The sequence below is a fragment of the Acomys russatus genome, chromosome 2, assembly GCF_903995435.1.
Source record: "Acomys russatus chromosome 2, mAcoRus1.1, whole genome shotgun sequence".
Taxonomy (NCBI): domain Eukaryota; kingdom Metazoa; phylum Chordata; class Mammalia; order Rodentia; family Muridae; genus Acomys; species Acomys russatus.
Genome location: NC_067138.1, coordinates 57,704,018 through 57,726,586, shown reverse-complemented (window position 1 = coordinate 57,726,586; position 22,569 = coordinate 57,704,018). Strand labels below are relative to the sequence as shown.

At 48.5% G+C, this 22,569-nt stretch overlaps 1 protein-coding gene across 1 annotated transcript in view; it reads left to right on the top strand.

Annotated features, from left to right (window-relative positions):
• Nucleotides 1-22,569, top strand: part of Gabbr2 (gamma-aminobutyric acid type B receptor subunit 2) — a 330,548-nt gene that overhangs the window by 116,500 nt on the left and 191,479 nt on the right. Inside the window, exon 2 of the mRNA XM_051161797.1 lies at nt 6,532-6,669. Within this exon, the coding sequence (XP_051017754.1) occupies nt 6,532-6,669 (138 nt within the window). The remainder of the gene's footprint in view (nt 1-6,531; nt 6,670-22,569) is intronic.

Here is a 22,569-nt window from a genome sequence, read left to right as displayed (position 1 = left end):
GAAAGGATTAGTCTGTTTCACGTGTTCTGGGCCATCACCCAAGGGATCCAAGGCAGGAACTCAAGGCAGGCACCTGGAGGCAGGACCAGAAGCAGGCCATGGAGGAATGCTGCTCACTGCTTAGCTCCCAGGCTTACAGTTTTCTACTTTCTTCACACAACCCAGGACCGCCTGCTCAGGCTTGGCACTGCCCACAGTGGGCTAGGCCCTCCTCTATCAGTTAGCAGTCAGGAAACGCCCTGCAGATGTGCCTATGGGCCAATCTGATGGAGGCTATTCCCCAGAGGAGCATCCCTCCTCCCAGATGTCTCTGGTTTGTGTCAAGGTGACAAAAACTAACCAGCACAGAGAGAAATGGAACAAAGGCAGATGTCAACATGTGGCGTACACACACATACATACACACACACACACACACACACACACACACACACACACACACACGTATACAAATTATGCTCCATTACACTCAGAGAGAAAGATGAAAGGAAAGGATGGGTTCTTTTGTGTAGCTTTTAGCAGTCCTGTTAGGGAAGGAACAGGCCGGAGTTCCTCATGCCTTAGGCTCTGACACAGAGGAGGTCCAGGCTTGCAGCACTGTTTGAAGGAAACGGTCTTTCCGGAACACTTAGCTTTTGCCTTCTCTTGCCAACTTCACTAATTATTAGAAACCTCCAAACTGGGAATCCAAACTTCCCTTCCAATCCTAGCAAGAAAGAGGAAAGCCCCTCCTGTCCAGTCCTCAGCTTCCTTCCAAACCGAGGAGGAGGACAGATTACATCACCGTTGTACCCGGATCCACACACAAAGCAGTGGACCAGGGGACGAAAGAATAAGTAGGGCACAGGGACTTTTATTTTGCCATATCAGCAGATCAGAAACAGAACCTCCCCATTGTCCATCATTTTATAGGAGAAAACTGGTCAGCACAGTATGGACCAGGAAAGGACCCAACCTATGCATCTGATGCTAGTTCTTTCAATGGAGGAAAATGCACTACACAACCTTGCTTTTCTCATTCGACTTGAAGGCATTAGCTTCTTGTTATTACTGCAACAGATCACCACAGATGTTGTGGTTTAAACCAAGCTCAACTGGCTGCCTCACAGATCTGTGCCAGACCTGCAGGCACAGCATAGCTCTGTGCAGCCCTGTGCCAGGGGCTTTCTAAGGCATCACAGATCTGAGTCCTTATTTATTTTGGTTGTACTAAGGGCTGAATTTTTGGCCTTGCACTTGCTAGGAAAGTACTGTACGGCCTGCACTAAATCCTCAGCTCTTTACCTTTTTCTTTGGCTAGTTTGAGACAGGCTAAATTGCCCGAACAGACTATAAATTTGGGGTCTTGGTACCTCTTTACCTCTTTTTCACCAACAGATATGACTCCAGGCTGGTGACTAACCCAGGCCTGACTGGAGAAGGTCTGCTTTTATGCTAATTTGGGTTCCTGGCAGAATCCAATTTTTTTTTAAGTTTTTAAAAATTCTGTGTGTATGTATGAATTCCTCTGTGTGTGTGTGCGCACGCGCACACGCACGCGTGCCTTGTGTCCATTGAAGCCAAAAGAGGGCATTGGCGTTACAGACAGTTCTGAGCCACCCAGTGTGATATTGGGAACTGAACGTGGGTCCTCTTCTTGAGCAGTAAGCACTTTCAACTGCTGAGCCATCTCTCTAGGCCCGGGATTGAGGCTCTTGCCATTGTATGGCCAAGCCCTCCTCTCCTTACCACATTGCCCTCTTCATCTTTAAGCCACACTGGCATAAGAAGGCCCTGCCACACTTTCAATCTCTAGTCTCCCTGATGCTCCCAGCCAAAGATCTCTGCTGTTAAGGTCTACGGTGAGCCCACACAGATCTTAATTTAAGGTCGGCTAATTAGTGCCTCAATTACAAGGGCAAAATCCATTTTGCCAGGAAATGACATTCCTGGGAGTAACGTCATAGAGTGAAGGTCTTTGGGGCCGAAACTCTTCCTGCCATTCCTAGTCTGGTAAAAATTGAGTCGGGCAAATATTTGGCCACCTTGGGAGACTCTTCGAGCTCCAGCAAGGAGTTGACAGTTGTGCCAAGATTTGTGAGTTGATCATGCTGGGGGCCGTGTGTGTTTGGGAGCAGCCAGCCCTGATGCTAATACAGCATCTTGGGCAGATGGGGGATGTTGCTAAGCAAACAAGTATAAAAAAGCTCATTGTCCCTAATATTGTTTCCATGCAGCTCTGACGATAGATCTTGCATTATGATCGTTGTTAGATGAGAAAACAAGAAAATTCCTTTCAGATGTGTGTATTCAAACTGGAAATGGCTCAGGAAATCAGGGCAGATAGATGAGCCCTGAGCTGCTGTGTTTACACAGTCCTGTTCTGTGGAGGGTGAGGCACCCTCATCTGCCGAGTGGGGTACTTAGGGCAGAACCCCAAATCACAAATGGGGTGCTTTCTTCTCCAGCATTGCCTAACATCCTCCCTCTCTCTCTCTCTTCCCTCTTTTTTCTTGACTGCCCCCCCCCCAATTCATGCAATTCACTTCTATCTATCTATCATCAGGTTTTGTGGACCCCAGACTGGCCCGAAACTCACTATGTAGCAAGTCCGCAGGTACAACTGGATTACAGATGTGCTCCACCACACCCAGCTAATGCAGTGCCGTGGCTTGGACCCAAGCAAGGACTCTGCCAGCTGAGTTACATCTCCAGCTCCAAAATCAAATTAGGATGCGAAAGTTGAATTCACTCAGCTTTCTACAGGTTACAGTTCAAACTCCCCAGTGTGGCACTGCAGGTCCTCCTTGCCTCCCTCAAGAGGCCTCTTCAGTCAGCCAGGGAGGGGGAATGCAGTTTGGGATAAAGAGCTAGCCTCCCCCGCCCCGCTTGCTGCTGACTCTTCGTTCTGATGCGGCACCATCTGTTGCTCTTTCAGAGCACCCACTTAGCTCTCTCTGATCCTGTGGGTGGATCTGGCCCTAAGTGCTGTCCACCACACTAGGCATCCCATGGTGCCCAACTCATGGCCTTTGAGGTCTGAGGCCAGAGCTTCTGTATAGGGTAGTCCAGGGAAGATGCAAACACCTTCTCTTGTCCCTATAATGGCCACTTATGGGGACAATGTGGGTAAATGTGAAGAAGGAAGATGAGGATAGTGCACACACAGAGGGTGACAGGCTGGCTGTGGCAGTACTGGCCCATCCTCCCAGCAACTCCTCTCAGGGGGCTGAAGCAGAGCTGTTTCAAGGTCAGCTTGGGCAACTTAGGGAAACCCTAGCTGAATGCAAAAACTAAAAGAGGGCCATGGTGTGGCTCCATGGTACAGCACTTACCTCGCGTGTGCAAAGCCCTTGGTACAACTCCCAATACTGCAAAAGGATAAAGGGGAAAGGTGTAAACAGGAAGCTGTGGGGAGAGGCATGGGTGCCCCAGCAGTTACCCTGTCCTCATAGAATCCAGACTGGAGCCACGAGCAGATGATGGGGAAACGAATGGAAAGTTCATGCCCTCTGATCAACAGACAGACAGACAGACAAAAATAAAATAATGGCCGGGTGTGGGGCATATGCTTGTGATCCTAGCACTCAGGGAGACAGAGGCAGGTGGATCTCTGTGAGTTCGAGGCCAGCCTGGTCTACAAAGCAAGTCCAGGACAGCTAAGGCTACACAGAGAAACCCTGTCTCAAAAACAAAACAAAAACCTACAATAATAAATAAATAAAAGTAAAAATAAAATCAAGTGTTTGGTAGAGGCCAACCTTTGATACAGCAACATGATATCATTTAAAAGTTCACCCTCAGAACCACTTTCCCCAAGAAGTCACAAGCAATCTCATAATGTTGTTAAGCAAGCCTATGATTTAATGTTAGGCTTCCTTTATAGCCACCGTGGGTCGTGTGGGATCTCAGAGTCACCAGCTGGACATACCTGTTTAGACAGTGACTAGGGCTAATACCATTGGTCAGGAGGTCTGATTTTCAGGTGAGCTGGAAATGTCCTTCTGGCAAAGGAAGTAGTGAGCACATTAACCCAGAGGCAGAAAGGTGACACTTTTAGTTTTAGGCATTTAAAGGAGGCTGGGGTGAGCAGGTGGGGTGTCGGGGTGGGAGAGAAGTCAGACATCCCTGGAAGCAGGGCTCTCACGGTGAAGAACAGTTAAGACCATTACCCCAGCCTTTTCCACATTACCACAGACAAATGGTGCCGTAGTTCTTTCTGCTGGTACCTGAGTGCTTTCTATCTGCCCTGCTGGAGGGTCATCTGGCTAGATGGATGGATGCTCGCCAGTCAACTGTGGCCCAGATCTTTTTTAAAAAAATATTTTTATTTAATTTTTAAATTTATGTGCATTGGTGAGGGTGTCAGATCATGGAGTTACAGACAGTTGTGAGTTGTCTGTGGGTGCTGGGAATTAAACCTGGGTCCTTTGGAAGAGCAGACAATGCTCTTAACCACTGAGACAACTCTCTAGCCCGTGGCCCAGATCTTTACAGGTCTTTACAGGTCTCAACAGCTGATACCACTCACTCATTTTCAATGATTTTCTTATCGACAAGTGTTCTCTTTAAAAAAACATTTTTAAAAATATTTTTATGTATGGGTATTTTGTCTACATGTATATCTCTATACCGTGTGCATGCCTGGTGCCTGTGGAGGCCAGAGGACAGTGTTGGATCCCCTGAAACTGGAGTTACAGATGGTGGTGAGCTGCTGTGTGGTTGCTGGGAATTGAACCTTGGTCTTTTGAAAGAACAGCCAGTGTTCTTAAGCCATGTGCATAGGGCCCACTGCCATGGGGAGAGGTTTATTTTCCCTCCTTTTGAGATGTGCATTCTGATAGCTCTCTCACCTTTCAGAGCAGGGAAGGCAGGCGGATGAGAAGAAGAATCGATGTTTTTCAGAGGACACTGAGTTGCTGCAGTGCTGTGTGGAGCTCCAGGCTGGGAGGCGGGTCCTCTGTTCATGGAGAGCTGACCAGTGGCTGGGAGGGAGAGGCAGAAAAGGAGGGTGAGCCATCAGGATTCCTGCCACTCAGGCACATTTGCCCTCTTGTCACTTCCTCATTGGAGTGCCCCCCCCCCCCATGTGCTCCCTTGGTCAGGCTTTCTCTCTAGTCCTGGCCAGAGTTAGGCCTTCGGGAACCAGCTCTGGGCTCAGCACAGAGTAGGGAGCATTTGCCGCTGAATTCTTTCTCTTCCCCCACCTGCCATCACGTGTGCATCACATCAAGTTACCATTTTAAACACCCTTCCAGTGACATTAGACGCATTCACACTGTCACAGCATCCCACCCCCAGCCTCCAGACCTTTGCCATAGCCTCGCATTTAAGCCCTCAACCCATTGTGATCCATCACCCTTCCTACGCTCTATGTCCGGGACAACCACAATTGTAGCTCCTGCCTCTATGAATATGTCCACTCTCGAGGTGCTTCACACTAGTGGAAGCATGCAGTAACTGGACTGTCAGAAATTAAGAAGGGATTTTAAAGAGACATTCTTGTTCTTCAAGCTGACTATCAGCCTATTGAATGATGGACTCCAAAGTAATGGGACTCCTTCCAGGAGCCTCATGCTCGGAAGAGAAAAAGACTGAGCTTGGTAGTAGCTAGAGGAAGAGCCTGTCCAGAAAATAGATTCCACAATTCTAGCAACTTGTTAGACCACCTTGCAAGGTGAGCTGGAAGCCCAGACAATGATAGGTCAATGGTGGGTGAGACTACACCTTGACCAGACTGCTTAGACATACATATCCCCAGTCCCCTATTAAACCTTCAATCTCACTTCAGGACTCTGAAGATGAACTAGAGGTCGCTGATCCTTCCTCCCTCTTTCCAATGTGGCCACATCAGATAACCGTCCTTTTCCTGCTTTTTACTATTAATTTGGTTGTATCATGCATCAGAATTTCTTTCCTCTTTAGGGCTGAATAATATTCCTCTGTATGTGCATACAACAGTTTGCTTGTTCCTTCATTTGTTGGTGGGCTTTGGGGCGTTTCTGCATTTGGGCTGTTGTGACTGGTACTGCTCTGGACATGAGTCCTCGCTCTCAGTTCTTTACGTTTTCCATCTGGAAGACGAGCTATTGTACCATATGGTAATTCTTCCTTGACTTTTTTGGGCATGCTGCTTTCTTCAATGTAACTGTCTTAAATCACCACTGACCGTGTGCAAAGCTTAGTCTCTTCACGTCCTGCCAACACTTGTCCTGGTCTGTTTTCACAATAGCCAGAGTGTGGTGCCATCTTTTTAAAAAATGTAAATGCCTACCGAAAGGAGGCTTGGATGTGTGGCTTTCCTCCATGTGTGTGCAAAGCAGAAGGCTGAGGGACTGGGTTTTCAGGGTGCTTTGAGAGGGTCTGGGATGCAGTACCAAAACTTCCCTAAGCTCAGGGCCCGGGCTTTGGGCTGTGTGGAGAGGCTCCACTCTGGGGCAAACTGAGGACTAAAGGTTTCGACAGGCTGGCTGTATGACCTTGCTATGGGGCTTTGCCCCAGGAGAACCTGTGTCTAATTTGGCTTTGCTCTCTTTCTGTATTTCTCCCCAGTGTGACAATGCGAAGGGATTGAAAGCCTTCTATGATGCAATAAAGTACGGACCTAACCATTTGATGGTGTTTGGAGGCGTCTGTCCATCTGTCACATCTATCATCGCTGAGTCCCTCCAAGGCTGGAATCTGGTGCAGGTAAGGGCGGAGTCCTCTATCCCACCCACAGTGGAACTGCCTGTGAGCTCCGAGCATTTAGCAAGAATGGGCCTTGTATAATGTGGTTCTGAAGCTGCACCGCTACCCACTGCCCTCACTCCTGGCCTGCCCACCCCGCCCCGGTCTATCCTTCCACTAAACATACTAAGGGGCCTTAAACTGTACATGCTATCCCGTGTATCTGGAGCCTCAGTGTTCACCTATGACTTCCTAACCAGACTTTCAGGCCCACAAAATTCTTTCAACTCACCTGTGCAGAAGATCTTCTGTTCTTGTCACCTACTGCACAGCACTGTGCTCAGAGAGCATCATGCCTGAGATAGATAGCACCACCCTGGGTAGTGCCCCCATCATCCTGCCCCACACACATAGCAACAGCTCCACAGGAGCCCAGGGCTTCCTCAGATCCCATTCGCTGTACTGTGTCAGGTGCCCACTATCCTTTCCTTACTGGATCTTCCTTCCCCACTGAAGTTCTCCTTCAACCACCAATACTCATTAAGCTGTTCCTAGGCTCCTAGTCAGGTATTGGTTTTTTATGTAGCTCAGTTTTACACTGTTGATGTTTCAGTGGGTATATAGCTGGTTGTAGATGAGGCTCAACAGTGAAATCTGTTACTTGGAATGAGAAAGGAAAGGTAGAAAGATATGACCATGAGGACAAGTGCTGGTGACCCATGTACATTTCATCCATCCAACCACTCATCCATCCATCCATCTGTCCATCCATCCACTCATCCATCCATATGTCCATCCATCCAACCATGCATCATTCCAACCCCTCCATCCATCACCTATCCACTCACCAACCATCCAGCTACTCATCTATGCATCATCTACCATCCACCTATCATCTATCTTTCTCCCTTCCAACCAACCAACCAATATTGGACCAACTCCCTTTCTCTCTAGGATTCTGGTAGACACAGGGGATGGAGAACTGAAAGCCATAAATGGTCCCCATCATGTCATAGCTTGCATACAGGAAGAGGCCAGGCAGTAAACAAGGAAGTAAAAGGGATGCTAAGGATTGTCCCCGAAGCCTGCCATGCCAGACACTGTATGAGCCCTAATGTTCATTAACTCAGTCTTTATTACCCATCTGTTATCGACCCTATTTTATATATAAGGAAGTGGGGGCACCCAGAGCCTATAGAGCTTGCCTAAGGATTCACAGTTAATAAGCAGTAAGGCCAGATTTAAATTCAACTAGTCTGGCCCTTACAATGAGACTGTTATAAGAAGTCAGGGCTGTGCTCAAAATAAGCAGGGGAGCGAGATTAAATAGTGACTCTGTGGGCACTCAGCAAAGGCCTCTGGGAGATGATAACACTGGGTCTGAGATCTAAGGGGTAAGAAAGGGCGACTGGATGAAGTGCATCCCTGTCAGTGAACAGGATGACGAATTCAGACAGGCATCTGGTAATAAGGAAGAGTCTATGTGTCTGGGGACAAAAGTCGGGGCTGAGGGGCTGGAGGGCTGCGTCTGAGCAGTCAAGACAGTGACAGCACCAATAGGAACATTCCCTGAGTCCAGGTCTTCGTGCCTTGGGTACTGTGGGTAGAGTGCAAGCTTCTGAGAGAAGAGATGAGCTACAGGCCGTGGCAGAGGTGTGGTGCAGGACTGGTGGCCCACATGAGTCACCTGGAAGGTGACACAGAGTTACTGCTGAAGCAGGAGAGGGTGGCAGACAGATGAGCAGACAGAAGAAAGCACTGCTGGGAGAACTCAGTATTAGGAGTAGGGATGTGGGGGGAGGGGGGTTGGGCAATAGAGAGCCTTCATGCAATTGGAGCAGGCTAGACTGAGTATGGCCCTATGCTACAGAGCAACAAGCCACACAGCCTCCAGGGAGCTAGCATGGGGCAGGGTGTGTATGTGTGAGCCTGGCTTTAAGCCCTCAAGGTGTCCCCAGCTGTTGCAAGACCTTGGCCCAGTCACTCGCCTTCTCTAGATTTGAGTTCATTCTTGGATTGCAAGAGGCTCCATCAACACAGAGCTAAGGCTGAAGAACAAAGCCTCCATGGAAGCCATGGCTGGTGTGGCCTTGGCTACAGAGCCACGTGGAGTGTGCAAGCCAGTTCTGTCTCCTCTCCTCTCGCTGTAGACTTGCTGTGCATCTATGACTACTTCCCTACCAATGGTTCCTTCTAGAACCCCAGGGCCAAATCAAGGACTCCAGTGGGATGTGAAGGTGAAGGGCCCAGAAACCTGAGAACTGGACAGTGCTGGACAGGTCTGGGCACTCTGATGATTTGGGAGGCATAAAGGCAGACTAAGCCCAAGGGATCCAGTCTCCTGTAGCCTTGCAGAGTCTTAATGTGGGAAGGAAGGCAGATTTGGATCCTGGTGGGAGTGGCCTGGCATCCCGGGAATCTGCCTCTCTCTTCACTCACAGGAACTGTATGCCCATTTAGTATGGTCCCCCAAGCTGCCTCCACCCCTATCTAGAGTCTGAGCTCGCCCACAAAGGGTGGGTGGGTCTGCAGCTGCTGGAGGATTTGAATGCCTTGACTTATTTCAGAAATGGGCTCTAGGGTGTGGGCTGCCTAAGGAGCTCGGGCTGTCCTTTGAGGCTATGGGGACACTTGCTGGACAGAGACCCACCTGGAATGCTGAAATAAGAATAGGCTGTTTCCATTTCCTGGGTCACAGAAATAGGGGTTCGCATGGCACTGGGGTGAAAACTCACACTGGTACTGAAGCAGGTTAATTTTAACTTTTGCCTTTTGCTGCGTTTCTTGAATCAGGCCTGCTGCTGCGAGGGTGGCTCACGCTGTGTTTGTCCTGATCTGAGTCACTCGGCCACTGGGAGCTTACATTCCTACACCTCAATGTGAGGACCAGGGAAGAGTAACTCTGTTCCTCTCCCATCCTGGGCAGATCCTGGCCAGGATATGGGCCTCTAATCTGGGCATCACTAGGGTACAACCAGGAAGGAGCTAGCTAGACATCAAAGAAGGAAGCGTGTTGAAACTACAGAGGATGCTGGGGTGGGGAATGGGGTGGGTGGGTCTCCAGTGCTGCGGGGCTGTCTGGGAATCTCATAATGATCTGCAATACAGGTGTGAGAGGCAGGGCATGGTGGGAGTTAGAGGGGATAGGTTTTCAACACCTGTAGGCAGCCAATTGGTGGCTGTGAAATCATAGTTCCTTCCCTGGGAGAGATGTGCACATCTATTTCCTCCTAAACTCCCGACAACAAACTAGAGTGCAATTTCGCCGCAGCTCAGCCCAGGGAAACAGTGAGTTTATATATGGAACTTCTTTCCTTAGCATGTGTGAGAACGGTCGGTCACCAAGAACAAAGCAGCCTCACTGTAAAGTCTTCACCCAGCGTAGATGACTGTCTCCTCGTAGCCACATCAGTGGAGCCTTCTTTCCCTCATCTTCCCCAGCTCATATATGATAGCACCATCTCTAGACCATGAGGCCACAGCAATTAGGGTAGGACCACATATATAGATGGTTGTGGTGAGTTGCTGAATACTCAGGTGAGGTTCCAATGGCTCCCCCCTTACCCCCTCCTTCTAAGAGGGGGTGTCAATGGTCCACACACCTGGTCATGGTGGTCCCTTGCCAAGTAGGCACAGCTAATCTCACGAAGATGGTGGTAGTTGTACTTGGAGGGTTGTGCAGTACCACATCCCGGTTGCCCAAGGTGCCCTGAGCATTGTGGTATATGCTACTGTCGGCTCTGGGGAGACTGAACATAGAGGGGGTCAGACTGACAGCTTACAGCCCTTGGGGAGGGTAGCGACATTCTTTTTTTTTTTTTAAGGGAGCGAACTCTGGGGCTTCAGTCTATGCAGGGCCAGATTAGAAGATTCACTGACTTCCTCGGTGACCCACTTTTCACTCTGGGCCAGCCCAGTGCCAGCAGCTCAGGTGACAGCTATGTACTCCATTCCTGCAGACTTGGTAGCCAGGTGTTCACTGGGACCACTCATCTCCAGGGACCCCGAGTAAACACCTCCACTGCTTAGGTGTGGGAAAGAAGACACTAGGGCGATTGTAGGAGGCTGCTGATTGATACATGGACCTGGGCCACCATGGCAAAACTCCACTGTGTTTTGCTTCCTTCTGCTTCTTTGTGATGCCAACCTCAGTGCATGCTGCTCCCTCAGCCTCCAGAGTCCTTTGGCCCAGTAGGAACCTCCTCATCTGTCGTGAGTACATCTTAGAAGCCCCTTCCTCACAGACACAGCTCCCTCCCCATTCTCTTCCCTGTGTGTCCCCCAATGGTCAGAACCTTTCACTCTGACCCAGAACAGCCTGACACCTGTGCCCTCCAGAGTTCATACTCACAGATCAGAAGGCAAGTTATCCAAGCCCTCAGATGACTCAAGAACCTACAACCATAGCACTTGCCAACAGAAGTGGGCTTTGGTTCTGGCGTGGCCACCCCTATCTGACTCACTGGGTTTTAATCCCCCCCCCCTTCACCTGAGCAGCCCTCAGAGCTGATCCTCAGGATCCCACCTCCAACTCTGCTGACAATGAGCCATCCCCCCACCCCACCCCCACCTTGTCTGTCCTTCTGAAGCCTGGACTGGGGAGAGGTGGGAGAACTAGATGGCGGGCAGGGAAGATGAAGATTGCTAGCTCCATCAAGAGATGGCAGCGGTGGCAGAGCAGGGCAAAGGTAGCTTCAGGGCCTGAGAGACCTCCCTGCTTCTCAGGAGCAGGCCAAAGGCTGCTTCAGCTTGCAAGCCCAGGCTGACTAGAGTAGTGTTAGCAAGCCGCTTTAGGGAGGAGGATGGAAATAAGGTCAGGCTAAAAGGCTGCTCATGAGAATGGCAAACACCAGATTCCTAAGAACTGCATCCCACAGAGATTGGCCTTTAAAAGGCTCCATGGTAAATTAACTGTTAAATGCCTTTCTCCAGGTGCCCCCAAGGTGCTCCTGCAGCCCACCCTGCCTTCTGGCCAGCCTTGGCATGTCCCTGAGAAGCTTCTTGGCCAGGAAAGATCTGGTCCCCACAGAAGCTGTCTTCTTGGATAAGCTCCTGTGAGGTTGCATTGGGTGGAGGCACTGGGACCATTCCACTGGAGAAGGCAGAGTTGGCAGACCCATTACCAGTAAAGATCCCGTACACTCAGGACTCTATTTCCCCAAACTGGAAATCTTGCCTGGTTTTGACATTAAAAACAAAAACAAAGTCAAAAACTAATCATTGAAAACCCTGAAGCTCAGCCCTTTTGTGTTTGACAAATTCTAGCATCTCTCTGAACTGCCAGTCCCTGCCATTTGCTTCCTAGGAACAGGAATTTTGTGATTTGATTTGATTTCCTCACATGATTATTTTATTAAACTGTAGGTTGCCTGAGAAATCAAACACTTCCTGCTGAGCTGTGGGTTGTAGAATTTGAGGTAGGTTCACAGGATGGTAAGGCTGGGAGGGGCTTAGCTGTCACTGGCTTTGCAGGCAGGGCATGGCCTCAGCAGACGGCTACCCATTAGAGAACCATCCCTTGGCTCACTGAGGTTTGCTGGGTAACTTTGTTTTATGTCTCAGACTTCCTTTTCTGTAAGATGGACATTGCAAGCCTGTCTTGTGTTTCTTGCAGATGTAGTGAGAGTGAATGAGAGCTTCTCTTTCTTTTGCCAAGTGAAAGCATTTTTATGAATGATGAAACAGGAGCGGCTGTTCTGATGGCCCCGCCTGGAGAATCACGGCACACATCTGATGGCATCTGTAGAGAGTTTTGAAATCACTCTCTGCTCTGCATGGGCTGCAAGGCTTGTTTTCCTTGGCCCTGCAGATCTCTGGAGCTAAAGGGTGGAGGGTGGGTAGGAACTCTGCAGCTAGACACTCAAAGCTCATACCTCTGCCTCTCCACCCCCCAGGAGTCAAAGCCTACCAGGCCAGCATCCTGCCACAAACCAACACATTTGGCTGCCATGCCTTTGCCACAGAGGGCACAGTGGACTGGGAAGCACTTAGGGTGGCAGTATGACTAGGCACCAAAGTATTGCTCCTGCTGTGGCTGCTGCTGTCTAAGAAATAGAACAGAGGCCAATGATGCAGAGCGGTCAGAGCCTTTCTTGGCATGCGTCTCCAGAGAGGCCATTTAGAACATTAATAATCTATGAGATGCTTCTGCCTTCTGGAGTCATTAAAAACAAAAGAAGGGAGGGAAAGAAACAATGAGCGATATTAATATTAGAGGCAGGCTCCACGGGCCAAGCAGAGGGAAGGCATGGGAGAGACCCCATATTAATATTTAGAGGCATGCTCAGTGAGCCAAGAAGAGGGGAGGTGTGAGAGAGACTGCAGGAATGTGGGGACTTTAGAAAGCCATCACTGGCCATGCCATAGGATGCCAGGTGCAATAAATACCAGCTGTGTGAGCCAGCTGGACAGGATACCACACATGGGGCAAGAAAAAGGCCAGCAACTTTTGGCTCAAATGCTCTTGGGAGGAGGGCAGAGGAGACTTCAGCAGGTTTTCATGGTAAAGAAATAGGAGTGTTGTCTCCGGGCAGGACCGATGCCATGGGTTGTGCTAATATAGGGATTGCTGTGGACACAGGGCTCTAGGACTTTGAGTTGAAGAGAAGGGCATGGTGAGCAAAGGAAGATGGCCCTGGATAGGGTGTGCCCCTCCTACTCATTTACCCTTTAACTTGGGCTACCCAGAAAGTCTTGAGACTGATCAGCTGCTCACTCAAGCTTTGCTCCTTGCCTGGTCGACCTTCCATCTCCTGGTCCTTGTACGATCTGCCTTTAAATTGGATTCCTTCTATGGAAGCTTTCCTGGTTTCTCTGGAGTTTGCTGGTAACTTACTGGGCTCCTCCCACCTCACAGCTTTAGTGTACTCTCTCTCCCCTCCCCAGGCCTATCAACACAGGGAGCATCATCACAGTCTCCCATTCTGCATCCCCCATGATACTGTGACATCCCACAGGCAATGGCTATGACTTATTGGTCTTCTCCTGCCTAGAAGTCCTTCTGTGCCATGGCTTACAGCTGGACAGAGTCCCGCACCCACACCCACGCACACCCAGTCACCTGTGTGAAGTTCATACCGCAGCTTTGCGTGGACGGGCCTTTGGGATGTCAAACCGCCATGGATTGGAAAGGAGTGGCGGGCTGGAGGGGATTGTCCTGTCACTGGTTCACTCACATATCCATTTACTCATTCACTCATTCACTCATTCACTCACTCACTGGCTCACGCTGAGTCATTATTTATCCTGTCCCTCACTAGATACAGCACGTTCAGTGCACCCACCCTTCCAGTCCCTCCCAGGCCAGCTCATCACATGAAACCTGTCACTCCAAGAGAGGGAAACTTGACAGTCTGGTGCAGTAGCTAGAACAGAGGACTGAAATGGAGAAGTTTGACATAGCTGTGCCTCTGGCTAGTCTCACTCGCAGGGTGGCAGATTAGAGTCCTCCATAGCCTCACTGAGCTTGTCTGTGCAAAAGGGCAAAAACACTAGCCTTTGGAGGGGCGAGGCTGTAGTGGGAAAGGACTCAAGGACAGGGAAGGTGCACCATGCAGATGTCCTCTACAGACTGTGAACCCCTACAATGTCCTGTGAATGTACCTTGATCTGAGATGACAGCCAGGCCCTGGCTGGGGAAATTCTCGAGGATTTATAGCTCTCCACTTGTCTCCAGATTCGAAGTTCTGTGCAAAAAATGAACTATCAGAAACCATGAAGGTGACTCAGAGCAATACAACCGGTGCAGAGAACCTGCCAGAAGGCGGGGCAAGCCCACAGGCTGTTAGGAGCTGGCTAAGGAAGTTAACAGGATGCTTTCGAGGGCTCAGCTATTCCCAATCTATTCCTGCTGCAGAGCCAGCCCGTATCTTCCCTGTCAATCTGATTGAGGATTCAATTCAAGGTTCTGACCCCCATTTTTAATTCAGGACCACAGCTTTGAGCGTAACAGCAGCTCCCAGTGTGTAACTCCAGTGGCCTCATTGCTGATGTGTCTTTCCCTGCCAGCCACCTCCACTGCTTTCTGGAAGTCTAAAGCATATAAATAATTCATTTTAAATAAATAAATCACTCGAACTACTGAGGGTACAGGAGTGGCAGTGGCTGGTCATTGGTGCAACTGTGGCGTATATTGGGTAGTGAAAGAAGAAAAAAAGGAGCATCGCCCACCCCCAGGGTACTGGCATGTGGGACCCAAGAATATCAGGCCCAGTACTTCCCTGGGTCGGATATGTGAGATATACAGCCAGATGCTGGTGATTCTTACAGTGATCTGGGCAGGTCCTTAACCTGTCCCAGCCTAGGTGGCCTGTCACAGAACTCACCTTCATCATCATGTCTTTGCCCAAGCTTAACACCTACCACCGCGTGAGCTCCTTCCTCCTCCTCATGTGCCAAAGCTATGAAGGACACACTGTTCCTCTCCTTACTTCACGGATGAGGAAACTGAGGCACAGAGATGCTGGATGCCCTCTCAGAGGAGTCCTACGCAGGTCCAGAATCACTGCTGGGCTACTGTCCCTCATAAAACCTCACCCAACACTCACAGAGCACTGGGCAGCAGGAGAGGACCTGAAGATTGTTCTGCTTAGGCCGTTCCCGAGGATGAAAGTATAAGGAAAAGAGCCCACAGGCTTGCACAGCTGTGACTTACTCCTGACTGTGCTCTCAGAGGCCATGGACTCTCTAGACCCTGCCTCTTTGCAGCCTGCATTGGTAGACACCCGTCCATAGGGGACCAGGGCTAGCCCAGGACTCTCTATATGGAAGAGAACACAACCATTATAGGGGATTCCTGTGACTGTATTGCTTTATTAGGATGAAAAATTACACAAAGGCACAAATACAGAGACACACAGGCATATACAGCAGACACACACATACACAGGGGCACATGCAGACAGAAGCACACACAAACAGGAACATACAGACACACAGGGACACACACACATAGGGATGCACAAGCACACGTACAAAAGTGCACATATAAACAGAAGCACACAGGTACATACAAACATTACACAGGGGCATGTACACATGCATACACACAAGCACACAAACACAAAAGCACAGGCACACACAAATATACACACAGATGTACACAGAGAGAGACACACATACAGGTGCACACACATACATATACACACAGATACAAACATGCACACAAGTGTGCATGCACACACACACACACACACACACACAAGTACAGGGAATAAGGTAAACTTATTTCCTACTCAATGAGTTCTTGTATATAAATAAATGAGCCTTTCAGATTTCAAGGCTAGATGGACTAGCTATTGGTGAATCGACGCCTGCCAAGCCTTTCAAGCACGCGCTCACAGCTCCACTCCAGAGGTCTTATAATAAATGAACTGGTTGTTTTCATAGCACATAGCTTGCTTTACTTGTGAATTATACAGAAGGCTTTTGCTTTGAATCAGTTTACAAAGAGTCTTAAATTATTTAGTGTTTCCGTGATGGGGGACTGAGCCTCATGCTGCAGAAAGGGCTCCACTTGAGAAAACAATTCTAGGTTAGATACTTAGAAGTCATGCTTACATGGGAACAGAAGCACAAATTTCTCTACTTCCCCCAAGTCCCCAGGCAAGGTGTTCCATACCATGGTCTGGGAATGTGGCGTGTGGTCTTGGTGTGTATTGGGGAGGGGCACCATGCCTGTCTCCAGTGTCTTCTGAGCCACCCAGCTGTCCCCACAGTAATGCGTGGGAGGGCTTTTAGCAAATGGCCCAATCCTTCATTCAGAGATACAGAAAAAGATACACTGTCATTGAGAGCTTAAGCATCCCCTCCCAGGGAAGACTTTGCACAGCTTCTAACAAATATATCCATGTCCTGTCCCTCCCCACCCACCCACCGCCCAGCACCACCAGCATCATCCTAGATCAACTGTTCATCCTGCTTGGTGACATCAGCTCCCTCTGCAAAGCTGGGCACCATGTGTCTGGCTTTGATCCAAGAGGTGCGCCCAGGAGCCTCCATGTTCTGTTTAGGACTTTTGGAGTAGCGTCAGTTCTGTGTAAGTAGCATTAGGAGCTTGTGGTTTATTAAAAGTGTGCTGATTGCACACACCTTGTCTCTGGCAGATGTCTTTACTGTGGACACTGTATGCTGTGCTATTTATATCTCTCCCAAATTCTCCTTCCAAAAAATACCCTTTACCCTACTCTCTAGGTGTTTACACTGCCAATCTTGTTCCATCTGTCTTTTCACCTTTCACTTGTATCATGTGTGTGTGTGTGTGTGTGTGTGTGTGTGTGCACGCATGCGCACGCACACTCCAGCACCCTGTCTTACACTTATCCATTTGTTTTTTGAGGATGCACTGGACAGCAGTTTGAAGACATGTCATCTCACACCAATACAGTAGCAGGAATCTCCTAAGAATGGCTGTATTCTCTTACATAATAATGATAATAGGCTCATCACGGCCAAAACAACACAGTGCCACAGTCACATTACATAAGAGATGGTCTATATTCTGATTTTTCTCTTGTCCCCAAAATGTCTACATTGCCATTTATTTATAGGTGAAGAGGAGAATCAAGGATCCTCTTCAAGAGCCAGCGTCCTGTCCTGACACTCAGTCTCCTTTAATCTGCAGTAGCTCTCCCACCTTTCTTCTTCCCATGCATATCTCTCTCTCTCTCTCTCTCTGTGTGTGTGTGTGTGTGTGTGTGTGTGTGTGTGTGTGTGTAAGAGAGGAGAGAGGGGGGAGACAGAGATACAGACAGGGAGAAAGAGAGAGAGAGAACCCAGGGTCTTGCTAACCAAGCACTCTTGCCACACTCCCTAACAGATGTCTTGCAGTTCTGTAATTTATGAAAAATAATAATAATGAATATTACTTCATTTCTTCAAGCAGCCCCGATTCTTCCTAGAGCTAGTTTGGAGCCAATTCCTTCGGCCTGGGCATGCTTACCCTTGCTCCTGGGGTTCACTACTCCTAAGAGTTTTTCCAGGGAGCTGAGCTTGAAGACAGAGTGGTACAGTGTGATAAAAGTCTCTAAATTGAGCATGAGAGCCAATCTACAACTCACCAGCCTGCATACATCAAAGCAATCGATGTCATGAAAACAACAGGACCCATGAAAAGACAGGCGAGTATTCTAGACAGAAAGAGACTGAAATAAGCAAAACACCAGTGAGCAGCGTGAGTGTAGCTTAGATCTCGGATTTTTAAAATGAGGAGGGAATTCTGGGGGAATTACAGCAATTGATGGGTGTATTACATGTTAAATGACAGCAAATTTAACAATCGTTTCCATAGATGTGGTGAAGACACTGCAGTGGTCTAAGAGAATAGCACTCTGTACTCTAGGAGTGAGGTGTCCTGATGTCCATAAACTAGTTTCAAAGTACTTCAGAACCAGAAATGGCATGTGCACACACGTGTACACTTGTGTGTGCACGTGTGTGAGCATGTAAGGCTATAGAGACATACGTATAGCCTGACAGACAGACTCTGATCGCATCAGCACTTAGCTACTTCTAGGTTGCTTTGTTGCATTTTCAGAGTCCACGGATTGATCAATTTCTTCTAGCTGAACAGTTTAGCATTTTCAAATATACACAACTTTTGTCTGGTTCCAGAGTCAAAATCACACAGAAAGGCACAGAAAGAGCTACTGGCTCTTAACTAGGCTCTGTCCATGCTGTCTGTGGCATCCTTATAGCTCACCTTCTTTTTAAAGGTTAATATTTATCTTGCCAGTGTTTCTTTACGGCAGTTATGTGTTTATCCCGTTCTCTTCCTTCTTCCGTGAAAGGGCACACCCCCTACGCAGCGTGCTACACCCAGCTCTGGTTTTCCCTTCTCCCTGTGTTCTCCGAGCTCAGTTTCATCACTGTCGAGTGACATCCTTATTCTTCCCACAGACACATTGCACTTCTAAGCGAGGGTGCACCAGAGCCCACACAGCCAGGCCCTGATGATGGACACCTGGACTCGCTCCAGGCCTTTGGAATAACACTGGCCATGTGTACACTTACGCCAGTGAATTGCCTAGAATTGGTGTTTCTGGGTCAAAGGAAAACTATACTTCCTCTAAAATATAAAACTTCCTTGAGTGGATGAGAAAACTAATGAATGCACTTGATTAAGAAGAGCAGAAAGTAACGGACTAATGTCTAAATAGGGATATAAAACAATTAGGGTAAATACATGTCTTTGTGATCAAGCTGGTGGAAGGCCCTTCTGGCACTGCCGTCTCTTGTCCAGCCATTTGCATTTTGTCGCCTAAAGAAAGAATGTCTCTTTGCTTTGTAAATTAAACACAGAGTTAATTACAAAATCATGAAGTCTTGGATCTGATATTAAAACTACCCCATGCAGCCTTCTCATCTGAACAATAAGGAAACCAGGACCCAGAATGAGGGAGGAACAAACAGAAAGATTAAGAAAACAATCAAATTCAGTTTAATGCCGCTCATTTCGATGAACACTGAATGGAAGGAACACTTGCTTTGTGACATGGCGTGGTTCTTGTTTTTCCATTTCCATCAGCAGTCAAGATCCTCCAGTCTCTGAGCGTGTGGCTGTCACAGTGACATCTGCACAATCTTACTGCTAGTGAGACACAATCTTACTGCAAGCGCGTTTTGTTTTCGTTCCTGGCATTCCAGGACAGTCACATGTAGTCATTGTGATATATTGGATCAGCTGGTGCTCAGCCTGGCTGTGTGTGCTCTGGCTGATGTTGTGGGTAACCATGCTTGACAAGGACTATCTGAAATTACATAATCCGACATGAGCGTCATTCTGTTTCAGTGTTTAGCAGGACACCTGGAGATGAACAGAGATGCCCAGCCCAGCCATGAACTTGGGGCTGAGCCAGGGCGAGTTCTTCTTTCTGGTCCTGAAAATATAAAATGAACAGTAGGGCAAGCCCAAACTGTCACATAGATGAATGGAGCCCATGGCATTGTTTTCTCTTTCTGTACCAATGCAGACATAACTCGTTGATTATGGCACACTCACTCTTTACTTCCATAAGGAAGTAACTTCCTTCCCTCAGTAGACAAACAGCCCACTTCTGGTAATACCTAGGCTCAAGCCTACTTACTATGCTTGGAGTAAAGAATTATTTAGGGCTAGCAGAAAGAATAGAGGACTCCCAGTTAGATTTGAATTAAGATAAGGGGTTTACATAGCACACGAATGTCCACACATTGCTAAAACTGGCAGCCCTATTCCTTTGGCCACTTCTGTTATTTCTCTCTGCCACTGCCTTTCCCTAGAGAGACCCACTCTCTCTTCTAGGTTCATCTATAGTGCCCATTTCCAGTGCATAGGAAAAAGTCAGGTTCGTTTTATAATTGTCTAGTTTCACGTTAAGATTTGATGTATAGAGGGCTTTCATTTTTGAGGTCCCTGTGTTCTGACCACACTCCTCCATGAGACTTCGAGCTCTGGGCTTCCCAGGATTTGTCACAAGTTACTTTCTCAATTTTACCAAACTATGCCTCTTGTATTATTAACCTGCAGTGTATTTTCAATTTAGCTGACTCATTATTTCAGTGTCTCGAATGGAGGCACTGCTATGATTTACCCACATGAGAATGTAAAATCAGTCAAAGAGAAAAACACTGGTGAGTATACAAAGCTGAGCCTGAGGTTCCCCCTGGAACTGCGGAGTGCCTGGTCACACCTAGTTCTGCTTTCCTGTGGATTTGGGGTATTGCTCTGCCCCCCTGGAAGATGATCCCTGGTCATCTTGGCCATCTCCCAGAGCAGGGAGCTCAGTGGTTTGTAAGATTTTGATTCCGTCTGTAACTCTTTATTGTTGAAAGTTATTTCTTCACATTGATCTGAATAAGCCCATCTGAAAAGCTTTTATTGATTCCAGCTTCAGCTCTAGGATGCACACACACACACACACACACACACACACACACACACACACACACTTTTTCCTTCTGAATTCACTTTGGCAACAGTGTCTGAGGACTAAGTGTTGTTGGAAATGAATGTTCTTGGTGGTGTACAAAGAAACACACGAGCAAAATGAAAGTGGCACAGCAAGGCAATTACTTTTTGCAAAAAGGCTGTGCCATGACCCAGCCAGGCTAGCGAGACACTGCATCAGAAGCTCGCTTAGTTTTTATTTTAACCCAAGTACTGACTGTGCCTCATCCTGTTGGTGGGAGCCCAACAGTATGATTGGCTGATTCCTAATCGGCACAAAGATGAAGGGTGTGATACAGAGTCAAGTCTCAGGAGTGCCCAGAGGCTGAGCAATCAGTCCTGAACTCAGGAATCTCACAAGTGAAGTGTGTGGAATAGCCACCTTTGATAGAAAAAGTCTTTCTCACATCAAGACTTGTGAATTTGTCTCATTCTGCAGTCTCTTGAGGTACAAAGGGTATACAGCACTGTACTGTCACATGGTAAAGCCACTTGGTGGGCTGGGGTTGGGGACATCCTGGGCCTGACCTAGAAATTTGGGAGGCCCACTATTCTGGAAGCTTCTTGTAGGAGATTGAGTACCTCATCATCTCATTTGGGAAGTAGAAGATGTGCATTGGGGGGCGGGGGTGAGAAACAAAGCCTGCAGGCTAGAAAAGGTAGAAGCAGGCAGGCAGGTGGCTCTTTGCCCTTTGGGCCTCAGAGCCCTCACTTGTTTCTGATGCACAGAGACTTCTTCCCTGTAAAAATGCATGCCCATCCAACCTCCCCCTTGATCTCAGCCCTGCGGAGTTAGGGCGGGATGGCCCTCTGACTTCACCCTGCGGAGTCTGGAGCTTGGTGGCTGGCAGTGGGCTGGACGCTGACACACAACCACACAGCAGGGCTCAGTGCCTCTTGCAGCCCTCCCCAACCCAGTGACCCAGTCCCAGCCACACTAAATGACCTCCCGTTTATGGAAGTGTTTGAGTCTTTTCTCTCCATTCAACCTCCTCTCTGGGGAGTGACAAGGAGGCTGGCCTTGGGGTCTGGAGTTTTTCAGTAGAAACTCTGCCTCTTGCCTGGGGGGGGGGGGGGGGTGCTGGCCTCACCAGGCTCACCTGGGCCTTGGTGGCAAGCACCTTCTTTGGGAGCCTAGGTGATGCTGGGATCTGAGCTATGAAGGACCTGATGACCCCTGACCTGTAGTCCTTATGAGAACTCTGAATTAGTGTGTCTCATCCTCTTCAGAACTCTTCCTCCATAACAGTGTGGAGCTTTTAGACAGCCTTAGAGAGAGCCATGTGCAGCCTTTCCTCCTAGGAGGAATGGCTTTCCCTACTCCTTTCCTTATGAGTGTCTGTCCAGAGGAAAGTACAAAGATCTTTTTCCTCCCTCTCCTCTCCTCCCCTGGAAGCCCTCAAAAAACTCATAGGGCATGAGAAATGTGGGCCTAACTGCTCACCGCTGTTCAGTGCCTTACAGCAAGGCCAGGAGCAGTGCCAGGAAATCGGGGAGGACTCCCTGGAAGAGGTGTCTGAGAGTGGGCCTCCTCGGATGTATAGGAGCTTGTCTAAAGAGCTGGGAGGACAAGGTACATTCCTAGAGACAGAAAACCCTGCATCCTTTCCTAATACAAGAATTGAGTTGCCACCCTCCCCCCAACACCTCTCATCCCGCGGATGTGATTTCAACCGATTGACTAATTAGAGGTGCTGAAATGACAGGAGGAGGCACGATTTCTACAGCGCGGTAATTAAAAGGTATTGGTTTCCCAGCTGTGATCACACAAGAATTCGGTTACCCCTAAAGAGATCGGCTAAGAGCAAAGTGTAGAGGAGTCAAGGGAGCTGAGAAGCTTCGCGGGCAATTTGTTAATTTCCCGAGTTTGTCACCTGCACAGCTGTGAGGGGAAATAGAACACTTTACCAGAAGTTTAAGGGAAAATTAAAGACATACATCCTAATTGTACACAATTAGAAGAGCCATATAATCATTATTATTTTTGTAATTAGCCA